The sequence below is a fragment of the Taudactylus pleione genome, unplaced genomic scaffold (assembly GCF_031769625.1).
Source record: "Taudactylus pleione unplaced genomic scaffold, aTauple2 ptg000333l, whole genome shotgun sequence".
Classification (NCBI taxonomy): Eukaryota; Metazoa; Chordata; class Amphibia; order Anura; family Myobatrachidae; genus Taudactylus; species Taudactylus pleione.
Window position 1 is genome coordinate 7,938,673 of NW_028284734.1, and position 15,901 is coordinate 7,954,573.

Genomic DNA, 15,901 nt, shown 5'->3' on the forward strand with positions numbered 1-15,901 from the left:
AATCTATTGAAAATCATCACACTCATGGTCGTATTCATAAAAGGCAGTACACAAAATAATATTGCTCTCTAATTGGTTAAGAATATTACTGTCCTACATCCAAGTACACGAGTGTACTGTACATGCTTGTCAGAGCTAAACCTGATTTAGACAACATATGCAGATGCTTATGCTCAGTAGATCCTGAGATTAAGGATAAACTGAAATGATACACAGCGGTAAAATGCAATGTTCTACAACAGCTCTTAAGAGGTGGTACAGCTACCCAAAGTAGATCCTGGTAACAAGGTTTGGAAATTTTAAGTATTCTGTTACAGATGGGGTTGATATCTGGATACGAGATGTCATCTTCTACAGCCCTGAACCCCCCCTTCACACACACATACACACAGAGCTATATTTATACTAGGTAGAAGCATAATCATATTTCTCTTCTATACAATACGGGGCTTGGATACAACCACTTAACCCACTTTATTCTCTCTCAATCTAGAAATAGAGCTTTTGCCCCTCCACATTGAATGGAGACGGCAGTCACTAAAGTGGCCAATGATCTTATCACAGCTAATTCGAAGAGTCACTCCTCTATACTCCTCTCCCTGCTGTTTTCTATAGTTTTCCCCCACATCTCCTGCACACCTGCTTCATCTCCTACAATATTGCTTAAGTCTTTCTATTTCGATAGTCTCAATAGTATCGACTCCCTTATGATCTCACAAAAATAACCCTCAATACCGTCTGCCTCATTTTCTTTGCCAGAATTGTATGTACTTGTTATGTTGTTATGTAGTATTTGTTGCACTGTCTGGTGCTGCAGTTTTGTGGCGCCTTACAAATAAATTATTATAACCCCGTAACAGTTCTGAATCTTGTTGCCTGTATGGCAAGGCAAAGACTAAATGCAATCTGGAATTTGTCAAAGAAAAAAAAAAAAAAAGTAAAGGTTAGCAAGTTTGTTATTCCCCATCAACTTTAAGTTTTACATCACTTACCACACTCTTGTGTTTTTATTTACCGATAAGACAAAGGGTGCGTGTTGCTGTTGCCCACCCCTCGTATCCAGCTCTGAGCCCGAAATTGCACAATTTCTTGCATAAAAGTGTTCCGCAGTCCTATAGGGCCCTGAGCAAAGTTGTGCAAATTCGGGCTTGGAGTCGGCCGTGAGGGGCGCGAAGATGCGGTGCCGTTGCCGGAGTTTTCATGCCGTGTCAATGGCAACTCACACCCTTCGCGGCTAAATGGATTGACTCCGGAATCTTCAGGCCTATGTGCACTAGCTTGTCCCAGCAAATGTACAAAACAATCATATTTCTCTTAAACAAAAAAAACACCAAAATAACAAAAAAAAACCCATAATAATAGCAACACTAGAATAGTCAGTGTTTGACACAAAACAAACACCACAATGGATAAATTGTTAAAAAAAAAAAAAAGAAAACGTTTTATTTTACATGATGACAAGATATTAGAAACGTCAAGTTCTCGATAGCTTGTAGTGAGCAATGATTCCGGAGTTAATTACATTCTAAAAACTCCAAACTGAGTTTTCTGTGTTGGGGCATTCAGAGTGGCACTGAGACTCAGTCCTAGAACCAGTCTAGTGTCGGCTGGATCAATAATCCCGTCATCCCACAACCTGCAGAAACATACAAAGAATAGGCACGTTATATAATTGTTATGGTACATAGGAAGTAGATTGCTGACACAAGATTCAGGGTGCTGCGCAGATATACAGTAATGGAACATAAATTCTAGAAGAAAACAGTGGCAGCTTTAGTTCTAGTTTTGTGTATAGTATGATGTCCACTCTGTATGATGGGCAGATGACTCCGCAGTAGGGGACTCTGTTCTGTATCATGGACTATGGGCAGAGGAGACAGACAACTTGATTCTTTTTTGCTATGATTCTTTCTGTCTATTAATTCTGGGTTATAGAGATCAACATATGCAAAATTCAGTTGCGGTGTACAGGAAATACATGGAGTAAGCTAATAGAGGTTTAATACAGCTGTCATATTGTAATGGCCACAAACAGACTGCTAATCACAGATAATACATCAGTAAGAATGATCAATGGAATGTGGCTCTTCGGTGGAATTCTCTTAAAGGAACTCAGAAAAAGGATATATTTGATGAAGAAAACCCTGTAGTACATTTAAATAGTTACATACAGGGCGGCTTCTACCTTTTTCCTATGGGAAGGGCTTCCCAGGCTGCACTGCAATTGGCAATCTGCACCACTTGAATCCCTATTCACTGTGCATGCTCCTGTCTAATGTGCTCTAAAAAAACTTCTAGTGATTGCATAGTAAGTAGCCCCTAGAAGCAATGTGAACCTGGCAAATTAGCAGTGTAGGCTTCCCGCTGGAATCTCTTATTGCACGTCAGACTGGGAGCACCAGGGGGAGGAGTTTCTGACTGCCAGTCCAGTGTTTGAGTAGCACTAAGAGCTTCCAATGTGAAGCTGCTTCCAGTTCACTCCTCCACATTTAGGGTCAGTCTATGTGTGTAATTAGCGAATGTAATAATACTAATTAGCGATAGTACTCACTATGGGGGAGAGCGAAGGGCTGGGGGCGTTAGGAAGCAGCAGATTTTTCTAGGAAGTACCACCTAGCTAAAATCCGCTACTGGACACATCAATTACAGCCCCAAATAATTCTCAGACAGCAAGGCACTATGCAATGTAACGCATTACTTGTTGCAAACCTGTGAAGGATAACACCTACAGTATGGTCACAATCTCTATGTGCACATAAAGGTTTTTTTTACACTTATAATTTCTGCTAATTAAGCTCCGTTCTTGATAACCATAATTACTATATTTTGCAGGTTCCACTTTGGCATTGTTTGGTTATCTCCAAAGCAGGATGGTTTTGCTGCTGCTTGGGGAAGACAGCTATAAAAGGGATCAGCAGAATCCAAAGGGTTAAATATATTCTGGTATAATGGGTATTGTATATATTCTGGTATAATGGGTATTGTATATATTCTGGTATAAAGGGTATTGTATATATTCTGGTATAAAGGGTATTGTATATATTCTGGTATAATGGGTATCATATTTAAAAAAAATGAAATTTCATAAAAAGCTAAAATATTATACACGCAAGTTAATACTGCATGGCCACACTTATGTGATCTCATCTGTAAATGTGCACACATATATATATTTTTATTCTGTATTAATATACTAATAAAATACGATGTTAAACACCCCCCCAACATGTAAAATTAACTGGAACAAATACACTGCACTAGGTATTTGAAGGCCCCATAGCAAAAGTTTGTGAGGGTCCTTATGTATCACCCAATGGTGAAAAATGTACATAAGACCAGTGACGTGTGATGAGGTCAATGGCTTGGGAGGCAGACATGGAGATGGGTCTGAGTGCTGGGAGCCTGTCTCACCCCTACTCACTGTAACTCTCCCCTCACACTAAACTTCAGCATCCATCGAGTCTCCTACCTGTATCGCTGTGTCTTCTTTTGCTTTTGCTGACTGAGCTCCGATCTCTAAACACTGCAGTGCACTTCCTGGTCACATGAACATACAAGGTGTCCATCAGTGCTCAAGGCACGCCCCCCCATTCTCAAAGGCATACCTCTATTAGCTCTCTTTCTGTGCAGCTTACTGTCCGTGGCGTGGCCACACCCCCAGCTCTGCAAGCAGATAATTACGTCACCCTGTGTGAAATAAGGGCTGGTGTGTTATCACACCTTGCTGCTGTATAAGATTGGATGTAAGGAAACCTTGTGATGACAGGGTCCCTTTCCGAATGTGTAAGATGTTATACGTATCCCCCACAGTTGTAAATAAATGAAGTCTGATAACAGTGTGCAGCCGCGTTGTGTCTGCCAGAGAAATAAACACTATTCCTCATACCTATTACTCATTTGTCTTTATTATTGGTCATAACGAGTTATCACTGTACATAGCATCTATCAGGTCACAAACTCCAGGTGAGCGCTTAGTACATATTGTCTACATAAACGTGTATTTTTGGAGATAGGACATCTCCAGTACCAAGCTGCTCCCGCACTTGAGATACCCCTTTGTTGAGCGCTGATCACAATCGCCATATATCTAAAAAACACTATTACTTGAAGAATTTCTGGAATATCAATCACTGTCTTTATTTTAAGAAGCTCCTGTCTTTTGGGAAAACCCTTTAAATATTTAATGACCATCAAACCTATAGATCATGCGCCACATCCACTATAAGATATTTATTACATGGATCTTCCCAGGAAGAAGCTAAAAACGCTCTCTGTGATTTAGCTGCATTGATAAGCTGATGTGAAGAAATGTAGCAGACTGATAAATACTATTAGGAAAAGAGTTTTCTTAATGACTCTCATAAATACAAGCTGTTCAATGAATGACACATTCTAATTTGATTTATAATTAAAAGACAAAACACGGGGCGGACAGATATTGACAGAGCAGAACATGGATACCACTGGCAGCATGTACCATTATGTTCCTATTGCTTTCTCTATAGTAATAAACAGTACAAAGGAAACAGCCACAAGCAATAGCCTAACACTGTCTATTGATGCTGTAACCATTGCGATAGAACATACACAGGGGAAGGGAAATAAATCTCTCTTATAGTATGCTATTTATATTAATTCTCTTCCCCTGGGTGAAAACACTCAACCTTTAGGCAGCCATCAAGTGTACTTGTGCATATAAACCATAGAAGCTGCAATATTAAAACTGAACATTAGGGGAAAAACTCATTAATCTCATTTAGTAAGAGCAAGACTAATCATTTAGAAGTGAAGCAAACATTGCTCTGCTTCCTAACCCCAGTTGTAATGGCAGAGCCCATATTGAAGATAACCTTGGATGGATTGCAGCAATCGTGCAATTTGCAATCGATTGTGTATAAAAATCTGCAATATATGGGCTTCACAGATCGCAGATTGCAACCAAAAAGTAATTGGAATTGTTTAATCAGATTGTCCAACATGTTGGATTTCACAGACATGATCAGCAGATTTGCAGACTATTTCTAGCAAAATGATGGGCCTTTCAAGATTGCCAGATCTGTGTTTGCTGCAATCGATCTGCAAATCACTGAAAACGATCTGTAGTGTATGGGCGGAGATTGCTCGATTGGGAAATCCTAAGATCGGGCAATAAATCTTCAAATTGTTCAATTGTGGTTTTCAGATTGCTGAAGTATGGGGGCCTTAAGGAAAAATAGCAACTGGACACTGCGGTTTGAATTGAATGGTGGCTCACTGCAACCTTGAGCAAATCCCATCACCACCACATTCCAAACATGCACTGTAAAAATAATTTACTCTGCAGGAATGCCCAATGTAGGATTTTATAGAGCAGAGGTGCAGAGCTTGTGTGTCGGGCCCAGAATCTGGGATAATGTTTTTAACGCTGTACAAATTAATTATAAACAACATTTTTAAGAGTATGATTATCAAATTATGTCTGATTGAAAATCACAAAACATTTTATCAGGTCCTTTTCTTTACCATCACATTGTTCTAACTCACTAAGCTATTAGTCTTGTTGTTATAGGGAGCCCGGATGTTTTATTTCAGTGGTTTAATAGAGATATTTATAGTAACTTCTGAATGGTGCCATATTAGTAAAAATTAAGAAACATTTGTTTTAAATTTAATTAAATGCTATTTTTATGTTTATGTTTGTAATATTGTTTTATTTAAAGAATAGATAGTAATCTCTATATTTATGTGATTGTTTTAAGCAGAGACAGTCAAATACTCACACTGATGTTGCAAGTTAGCTATTTAATTAATCAAGACTGTGATTGGCTGGGTATGGTTTAAATAGTCTACCTTGAGGTCCTTTTATCCGCTTATGAAACCACCATTTGATTATTATTGATTTCACACTATATATATTTGCAATTCATTTTTGACTATTTTATGTCAGGTGGTTTTTGCTGAGTTCAACTGGTAATATGGTAATGTTTATAACACACTCACAAATATATTTGTAACAGTTTCAATTTCCCTACCATTTTAAGAAACGAGAGGTGTTCTCCTTTTGTTTTCTCCGTCCCTGACTAGGTATAATATTGGTAGGATAATGATTGGCCGTCTGCCCTGTCTATTCTGACATAGCAGCCATCGATAGGCCAATCGCTGCTCATTCTGTCCCTGAATGACTACAATCAAAACCGGACATTGTTTGGCCGGCTGCCTTGACTATTTTGACACAGCATTTGATAGGCCAGCGTCCGTATATGAACTAGGGCAATTATGATCCGCCCGCACAGCTGTTCGTTCCGTGAACAAGCCTTTGGCGAAACGCGCGTCGGCAGACAGGAAGGGTGCCCGTGGCTGCGCAGCACGGGACACTTTATCAATCAGTCAGTATTTAGTTATGTGTTTTTCTGTTTTTTTCATGTTTAATTGTGTGACCTATATCCGGTAAGCTACTATGTTTATTGCTTTATAAACTTGTATGGATCTCTTTTGATATTTCAACATTTAAAACACACATCGGGGTATGCATTTTAATGTTGCTGTTGGCACTCTATATTGAATTTATTTTTGCTCTTAGTGCATACCTTTAAAAATCCTTAATTCCGGGTTCTCTTAGGAAACTATATCAGTGATTTGACATTTGGATACACTTTTACACATGATTCTCAAAGAGGATCGTGATTTTGCTTATGTTTGCAACTTACAACTTTTTCTCTAAGTTTGCACTAATATTTGCATGTCTTAGTATTTCTTCACATATATGAGACCTTAGGAGACAACATCAAGGAATTGATATTAGGACATTTTTCTCTTTGAGAACCCGTGATATGACTCATACTGAGGATTGTGATTTTGTTTCATTATAATTGTTACACTATTCAGCAGACACTTAAGGTTTGTCTGCTACAGTGTTCCTTTATAAATACGAGATTTATCAGTATTAAGATCCTGTGGAAACATTATATGTTAACAGACAACACAAGGGTGTCTTAGAGATATCAGGATTATACCTATACTATTAGCACATGTACTGTACAAATTTTGGATGTGTTGCTTATTTTACATGGGTATATGTTGATTCATTGATTGTTATAATATTTTCTTTATCCTGTTAGTATATATCCTATCAAAATCTTTATTCAATTTCAAAACAGCTATAATTGCTTAGTCTAATACTTTGTATTACTCTGACTGATTAGGTACAATCTCAGACCAGTACTTCTCTCATCAGTTGTTCTATGCCTAGAGTATGACATCAGAAAGCAGAAAGGAACATCTGAGTAACGTATCACTCACTCTTGATTTTCAGAGGGTATAACTGTCCTCCCATGTCACACCTCTCATCAATGGCCTTTGGACTAAATGAGTTGTGGTAGAACTGGGAGTATCGGTTCTGTTCCCTCACTATTCTGATATTTCTTCTCTTTTTTAGTTGACACAATTCTGTCACTGCGGTCTCGTATGCAATGTAATATACTGCCATCTATAGGTGTTCAGTAATAGCCTAATACTATTGTATCTTTCTGATTGAATGGTTACTAGCTCAGATAACTGGTCCTTTCACTGCACGTTCTATGCCTAAGTAAGACGTCCAGGAATTTGAGACTTACTCTGAGAAATGTATCATTCACTCTTTATATTCTAAGGGACAGTGCTTGTTACTAGCTCTTTAACGTTCTTACAGATGACCTTGGGCCAAGTGGGAGCTATTTGAGTTACCAACAGCAATTTTGTTGTCTTCTGACTATTCTGTTATTTCCCTTTGAGGTTATTAAGGAATACGGTGTGATGTTTTCATCTGTTAAATACTGACTGTAAATACCATTATAATACTATGATTGGTTTGTATATGGTATGAATATTATTCTATTCAATATTTCAACAGGTGTTTATTTAATAAATCTATATCCTATATCAATGTTGAACTGTTAGAAATCAGAGCTTACTGCTCTGCCTACACAGTTACATGTTCTCAACTGTTGGCTGTTTGTGTATCTGCAAGGAGTTGTTCTTCTTTTTTAACTTAACGTATGTACCAGTTATATGTCTATGTCTATTTATACCTATTTGAATGGTATAAGCTACATTTTCCTCTATATTACACTTATCCTTACTACTTTCTAAAGTAGTTTATGTAGGGCATTTATTTTACTTTTGTTGTTATTTATTAAAAGTTAAGTATTAATTTTTGTATAATACCCAAGAGTGCTCACGACACAGAGTTTTTCCTTTTCTGTTTGTTGTTGTCTATTCACAGAAGCCCTGGACAGTGTATTAAAGGTACCCCAAGTGAGGGAACTCCTGCATTATGGTGGGCGTATAAAGTATCTCACCTTGCACTGGAGTAGTACGGATTGCCTTCCTCCTCAAATCGTTTAATTATTGGCTCCTTCAGAGCAGCTTCTTCTTTTTCTGAAAACTGATGATAAAAAATAACCCATTAAAATAAATAATTCTGTTGCTCTTTAATTATGTTTTTTGTTACAATGGCAACGATCCCCTACTGCACTGATCCAATGCTGGGCCAAACATAACAGCCCTTGATTTGCAGGGACCGATGCAACTGTCACCAGATTTAAAGCAACAACTTGTTAAAAGGCAAAACAAAGTTGGTTTTACCTTTCAAATAGTTGCCAATTTAAATCTAGAGACTATCGTCCCGATTCACGCAATTCGCAGGCTTTAACATTAGGCCCTCTGTCTGTATGTGTACACTTCAATGACCTGCATCTGCTTGTGATTATATAATTTGATATAATCACAGAGGACTGCTACAGATAATTTACATTTTTATCAATTACACATTTTTTCCTTTTCTTTACCAGTACAATAATACAAAGGAACAATAGTATTAAGAGTATACTATGGGCCTGATACAGAGCTGTATGCGAATGCCACCGCTGCTGTGTCTTTGTAAGCAGCTGCGATATGAAAATATGCAAATGTCACAGTGGCGGGGAGATGTATGGAGACGCCCACCTGCGCAGAGAAACATCTTTCCATAAAGGCATAGGGGGTATTGAATTTACTGTGGTCCAAAACCATGCCAGGTGGGGAGTTTCATTCATTGCTGCGCAATACAGTTTAGTAATCTGCGGAGTAGTAAAGCCATATACAGAGTGCTAAAGTCACTATGCATTACAATACTGTGACAGCATTGCTTTTGCAAGAGAAACAAAAAAAGGTTTTATTGCAGCACTGTGACAATCCCTTGTATCGCAGCTTAGTAAGAGCACCCATTAGAAATCTAAACTAAGTTACAGATAATAAAGTGAGCAATAAAAATTAAAGTAAAACAATGGTACATCTTTATGTATAATATAAACGCATAGGTAAACTAGATAGCTCCATGAATAGCAAGTATAAGAAATACATATTCAGTATCTTATTATAATACATGACCACAGGGCAAACAATTACATCAGCAACATGAAGACAAACACGTAGACACAGTCTGACATTATTTAAAATGTAAAGTAATGAATTGGCATGAAAGCTAATCTGGCCAGCTCAAAAAGAGGAAATAAAAAAAAATCACATTACCTCCAAAGCCTTACAAACCAGAGCGAATTTATTATCTAACAATAATTCCCGAAACCAAGGACAATTTTTCAAATTTAATTTTTCTGAAAAGGAAACTTTTTAGCTTGGGGGTGCGGTGAAAAAAATAGCTGAGACAGCAGGAGCCCGATTTATTAATGATCGCATTTGCAATGCGATCTGGGAGCAATAATGGCGCCCATGATCACATTGCCGTATGCGATCATACCGGCTAAATGTTTGAAAAAGCACCTGCAGGGACAGTGGCTTCGAAAAGAGCTCATCCCTGCGATGTGCTGGGAGAGAAGTGACCGCATCAACGGTCTCTTCTCTCCTGTGCCGAGGATCCTGCGCATGCGTTGTCTACAGACCACACATGCGCAACGGCCATTGCTGGGAAGGGTCCCACCGGAACTCTCTTCCAGCTAGTATTGCGATGATAAGTAGCCCATAGGCTACAGCGGATTACGCCATATTCAGATGGCGTAAGCTGCGGGCACCAAGTTCCGGAATCTGACAACACTGCAACCCCCATAGAAACCTATGGGAGTTGCGGTGCTGGCAGAAATGGAGGGACAGCAGCAGAGGTCAGAAATATCCGCTGCAATCCCTCCATAATAAATCCGGGGGATACTTCAGGTGTTTTGGGGGAATACATCACAAATATTAAATGATAATGGGCCCCTAGGACACATTTTTGGAATCACTCCTTTTTTGCTAGAAAATATGATCTCTATAAGCCACACTGCTCTATAAAACATGAAACAAAACACATCAAGTAGGAAATAACAGAAACACAGCAATAGGAATAATCAGCAGCTACTAGTAACATGGCTTGTTATTAGATATGTACTTACTGACTTTCCTTCTCTTGCTTTCTGATCTTTAGCAATTGTGGCTAATACTGTAGCAGCTTGTTCCCCTCCCATGACTGATATACGAGCATTTGGCCACATATAAAGAAACCTTGGGCTGAAATACAAGCGACAAAATGAAAAACACTTAACCATAAATAAAAAAAAAACATTAAAAGAAATTGTTATAAAATGTAAATAGATCTTTAAAGAAATATTATTATAACACAGAACCAATGGGCTCATGTGTTATAGCACAATATGGTCACGTGAAACTCAAAAAAGTCATTAAATCAAGAAATACAAAATGGCGTTCAAAAAGCAAATCAAATGAATTGCAGCAGGAATTCTTTCAAGATGTGTCAGAGTAAGTGTCAAAAAGCACAAAAGACATTAGTGTATAATAAAATGTATCACATAAAAAAAACCAAGGTGTCGTCAATTTTAAGGGACAGTAAAAAGCCCAGAATGTGACATTTTTACATAACGGATTTGTACCAGTGTTGCTTTGGTAGAAGTAAAGCGCACAAGGGCAGCTCTTCCCCAAACAGCACAAGACAGAACAGCAAATGCTAAACAGCTGGGGGATAGTTTTACACTCACATTATTTGTCAGTTTTCAGCAGTTTTACATTTTTCATACAAAAAATAAGGTAAAACTAATGATCATACGCAATGTAGGCTCTGAATTAATAATTCTACAATGAAAGAGGTAAAAATAATGGAGAAGACAGATTAGTAGAGAAAAGATTATGGGCCAAGGGGGTTTTGTAACAAAAAAAAGAATCATCTTGGTTAAAGATAGTAGTAATGCACCCTATGATGTAATCTCTATCAGACGTTTTGAGACTTTAAACACACAGAAGCAGCAAATACCATGTATCATGGGCATAACAACCATAGGTACAAGGGGTGAGGCTGCTATGAGGCCCAGAGCTGATGGAGGCCCATCTTCCTTGTCAAAGTTACATGCGCTATATACATTTTTCACCATTGGGTGGTACATATGGGTCCTTACAAACTTTTGCTATGGGGCCTTTAAATACCTAGTTACGCATCTGCCAGGTATGTTAATTGTGTGATCGCTTCATGCCAGTTTTTAAAGCATAATTAATGATCATTAGGGGCACAGATGACTCCCTTGGAGCATGACCAAAGCCAAGCTATCAGTCGGTTGTGAGCCTGAGGTGCACTTCACAGTAAATATTACCCCAACGTGTAAATTCAGAATAGAGCAAGGCTACACGCCTCTAGATTCTTGAATCAAAACATGCTTACTAGAACTATTTTACTGAAACAAAACAGACATACACCTTGAAAGCTTAAAAGAAGCAGACGTTTCAGGGCTGAAATAATTCCCTTCTTCAAGTGGCCTTCATTTGGCATAAAAGTGCTCTGTCATGTATCCTTACTGGACAGACATTTATAAATATAGGCATCACGGATCCGTCTTGGGTCCGATTCCCACTGTGTGGAGTTTGTATGTCCTCTCCGTGTTTGAGTGGGTTTCCTCCAGATGTTCCAGTTTCCTCCCACAATCCAAAAACATTGGTAGGCTAATCAGTTTCTGACAAAAAATAACCCTAGTGTGTGTACATGGGATAGGGACTATGGATTGTAAGCTCCTGGGGGCATGGACTGTTGTGAATGGTCAAATAGTCTCTGTAAAAGCAATGCAGAATATGTATGCGCTATATAGAAAACTGGTAATAAATAAATGAAGGATGTAGATTCTCACAGAGCTGCCTTTTCCCTCTCCCACCGAAAACTCTTTCCCATTTCAGCTGTCCAAGTTATTTTGCAATGTAGCCACTCAATGAAGCCGAAGCTATAGATCTGGTCCACTGGAAATCTACTCAGGCAAACACAATGGTTATACCAGGTGATTGAGATCATGACAAAATCCACTTGTAGGACCTTCATTCAGGTGGTTTTAATAACATCTTACCTTTAATTTAGATTTCCAGTTGATTGGAATGAGCTTGGAAATGACTGACCAGCAGTGACTTGCTGTTTCACATTGAATCCAATGTTGCCTGACATAATTGTGAGGCTTTGCTTGGGGAAGTTTAGCTGATGCAATCATAAAAATTGGAAATTTGAGTATCGCTCAGGATATTGTTGTAGATCTATTGTTGGTGAGTTTAGCTGTGATAAAAGATTAGGCAACTGTTCTCTTGAACAAATGCAATCATTCAATCTAATAACAACAATCTTTTCTTTTCTCTGGGGTATTTGACTTCTAAACACCAATAAATGTCCTCATATTGAAGTGGTTTACCATCTCAGCAGGCCCTGCGTGGGCATAAAACAAGGGATTGATGGTTTAAGCAAATCAAAAGGTTGCAGTGGACTAGTACGATATGGTTAGGAAGGAAAGGAGAAAATATTATGGTAGAAAAGGAGGACTGCAGACTGTAAAGAGATGGAGCTGATATGCTGTACGATGTCTGATCCCAGCTATCTCTGATGTTTCTGAAAACTATACTAACCTGTAAGCTCTGCCACACATTCCATAATTCCCGGCCCCATAAGAACCTCCAATAATTACGGTAATTTTTGGAACACTGGCGCATGCAACAGCAGTCACCATTTTGGCGCCATCCTTTGCTATTCCTCCTGCTTCATAATCACGGCCAACCATAAAACCTGGAACAGATAGGTTTACCAGATATTAAATAATGGTACAACTATCATTTATAGGAACCATCTGTCTTCATCATATCTACTTCAGCTTTATTCACATTTAAATCTGTCTATTTCATATGTGCATATGATACCTGAACTTTAAGACACATGCAAATAAAATATAAGAGGAGTAGTATAATGGTTAAATGCACTGACTAAGGCAAAATAGCAACTGGACACTGCGGTTTGAATTGAATGGTGGCTCACTGCAACCCTGAGCAAATCCCATCACCACCACATTCCAACTGTGGACTGTAAAAATAAATTTACTGTGGAGGAATGCCCAATGCAGGATTTTATAGAGCAGAGGTGCGGAGCTTGTGTGTCGGGCCCAGAATCTGGGATAATATTTTTATCGCTGTACAAATTAATTATAAACAACATTTTTAAGAGTATAATTATCAAATTATGTCTGATTGAAAATCACAAAACATTTTTCAGGTCCTTTTCTTTACCATCACATTGCTCTAACTACCTAAGCTATTAGTCTTGTCTTTATTATAGGGAGCCCGGATGTTTTATTTCAGTGGTTTAATAGAAATATTTATAGTAACTTCTGAATGGTGCCATATTAGTAAAAATGAAGAAACATTTGTTTTAAATTTAATTAAATGCTATTTTTATGTATAGGTTTGTAATATTGTGTTTTATTTATTTAAAGAAAAGATAGAAATCTCTATATTTATGTGATTGTTTTAAGCAGAGACAGTCAAATACTCACACTGATGTTGCAAGTTAGCTAATTAATTAATGAAGACTGTGATTGGCTGGGTATGGTTTAAATAGTCTACCTTGAGGTTCTTTCATCCTCTTATGAAACCACCATTTGAATTTGAAGGTGAAACGCGTTAGCAAAGTGCCCTCATCCCCCTGGGATTTCTACTCTGAAGACTTTACACTGCGAAGACTGTTTTTCTGCTTGCAGCACTAATTTAACGGAGGAATTTGCGGCTCCATTTAACAGCACTAAGGGACATATTTACTTCGCAGTAGATTTTCAATAATACTTAAAGCAAAACTCTTATTGCCCTTTTAAATATGGCAGGTAAAATCTGTCAAAATTTAGTGTTTTGAAAATCCACTGCTTAGTAAATATGGCCTAGTATCCGGGTTGCAGCTTAAAATTCAAGTAAAAAAACCCCAAACCTTTTTTTGGCCATTAGGGTTAAAAACAATTCACGAGCTAGAATAAGTAAAAAGACTTATGGTATTTCCTGAAGAAACAAGGTATAATTTGTGTGGGTACCGCATAAAAAAATCTCCGATATTCATGATGGAATGTGACGAGCGTTAACGTCAGAAAATGGTCTCAGCACAAAGGGAGAAAAGCCTCTACAGCGAAGGGGTTAAAATACAATAATATAATATTTCTTTAACACCATTCCAGAACATTGATAACTACACTTATGCTTTCCCAGTCATCTGAAGTAAATGTATGAAGTAGTAAACTGAATATTTATTAGAAAATGTACTCGGCTAATTCCGCGGTGGGACCCACTTTATTGTGGCCACGCCCCTTTCTGAGAGAGCTTAGCGGGCCACGAACAGTGGGGGGAGGGGGTACACTGCATGAGCAGATTGGACCACCGGAACTTTGCTCTGCCTCCCCCACTTCTCCCCCTCTCTCAGGCCCCCAGTGCCGGGCTGCATGAAAGCCAGCGCAGGCTCAGTGTCTAACAGTGGTCATGCTGGCAGCATCACTGCAGGGCCTTTGTGAGAGGAAGGGGTGGGACCTGGCAGTTTACTGTGACCAGGGAGAGAATGGAGTCTCCAACGCAGAGCGGGTACTCCAATGCTGGCAGCGCAGCCCCGGAGCATCATGTCAGCTGCTGGAGGGTGACGCTGAGGAGCTGGTACAGCAGGTGACTGTCACTATATATATGGGGGGACTGTGTGTCTGTTTGTAAGGGCTGTGTTACCTTATAAGGGCTGAGTTACCCTATAGGGGGTTGTTTGTATGTAGGGGCTGCGTTACCCTATAGGGGGTTGTGTGTCTGTGTATAGAGGCTGTTACCTTATAGGGGGCTGTGTGTCTCTATATAAGGGCTATGTTCTGTATATAGGGGCTGTTACCCGGGTTGTTTGTATGTGGGGGCTGTGTGTCTATATTAGAGATGAGCAGATCCGGATCTAAGAGATCCGAACCCACCCGAATTTCGGGGATCCGGGGCTATCCGAGCTCAGCTCGGATCTCCCTGCCTGCCCCAGATCCCTGACCCGAGGAAAAACCTTGCGACACCTCTGCCGAGTCGCGAGGTTTTGTTTTCAGCGGGCTTAACGCTGATTAGCTGAGAGAGCAGTTTGTTACGGCTCTCAGCCAATCAGCGTTAAGCCCATTGAAAGCAGCACAAAAGAAGAAAAGAAGATGGCGCCATCATTCCCCGCCGCCTGACACCACCAGCACCCCCTGCTGCGAACACCCCCACTGGCAGCATCCCCCGCTGCCGACACCACCACTGCCGACACTCCTGCACTACTGCCCAACGTACTGGGGACACAGTCAGCAACCCCCACACTGCCGACACTCCCACACTGAGGACACCACCAGCACCCCTGCACTGACGACACAGTCAGCAAACCTGCAACGCTGCCCCCCCCCACTCTGCCGACACCCTGCATTGAGAACACCCCTGCACTGCCGACACAGCCAGCAAATCTGCACTAAAGACACCGCTGGCACCCCCGCACTGCCGACACAGCCAGCAAACCTGCACTAAGACACCGCTGGCACTCTCACACAGCCGACACAGCCAGCAAACCTGCACTAAGACACCACTGGCACCCCCGCACTGCCGACACAGCCAGCAAACCTGCACTAAAGACACCGCTGGCACCTCC

The 15,901-nt window shown here is 39.7% G+C and overlaps 1 protein-coding gene across 1 annotated transcript in view; it reads right to left on the reverse strand.

Annotated features, from left to right (window-relative positions):
- Positions 1-1,412: 1,412 nt before the first annotated feature.
- The window catches only part of MCCC2 (methylcrotonyl-CoA carboxylase subunit 2), a 64,573-nt gene continuing 50,084 nt past the window's right edge, over positions 1,413-15,901 (reverse strand). Inside the window, exons 14-17 of the mRNA XM_088443765.1 lie at positions 12,868-13,024; positions 10,380-10,494; positions 8,316-8,401; positions 1,413-1,636 (exon numbers count right to left, since the gene is read on the reverse strand). Of these exons, the coding sequence (XP_088299891.1) occupies positions 1,519-1,636; positions 8,316-8,401; positions 10,380-10,494; positions 12,868-13,024 (476 nt within the window). The 3' untranslated portion in view covers positions 1,413-1,518. The remainder of the gene's footprint in view (positions 1,637-8,315; positions 8,402-10,379; positions 10,495-12,867; positions 13,025-15,901) is intronic.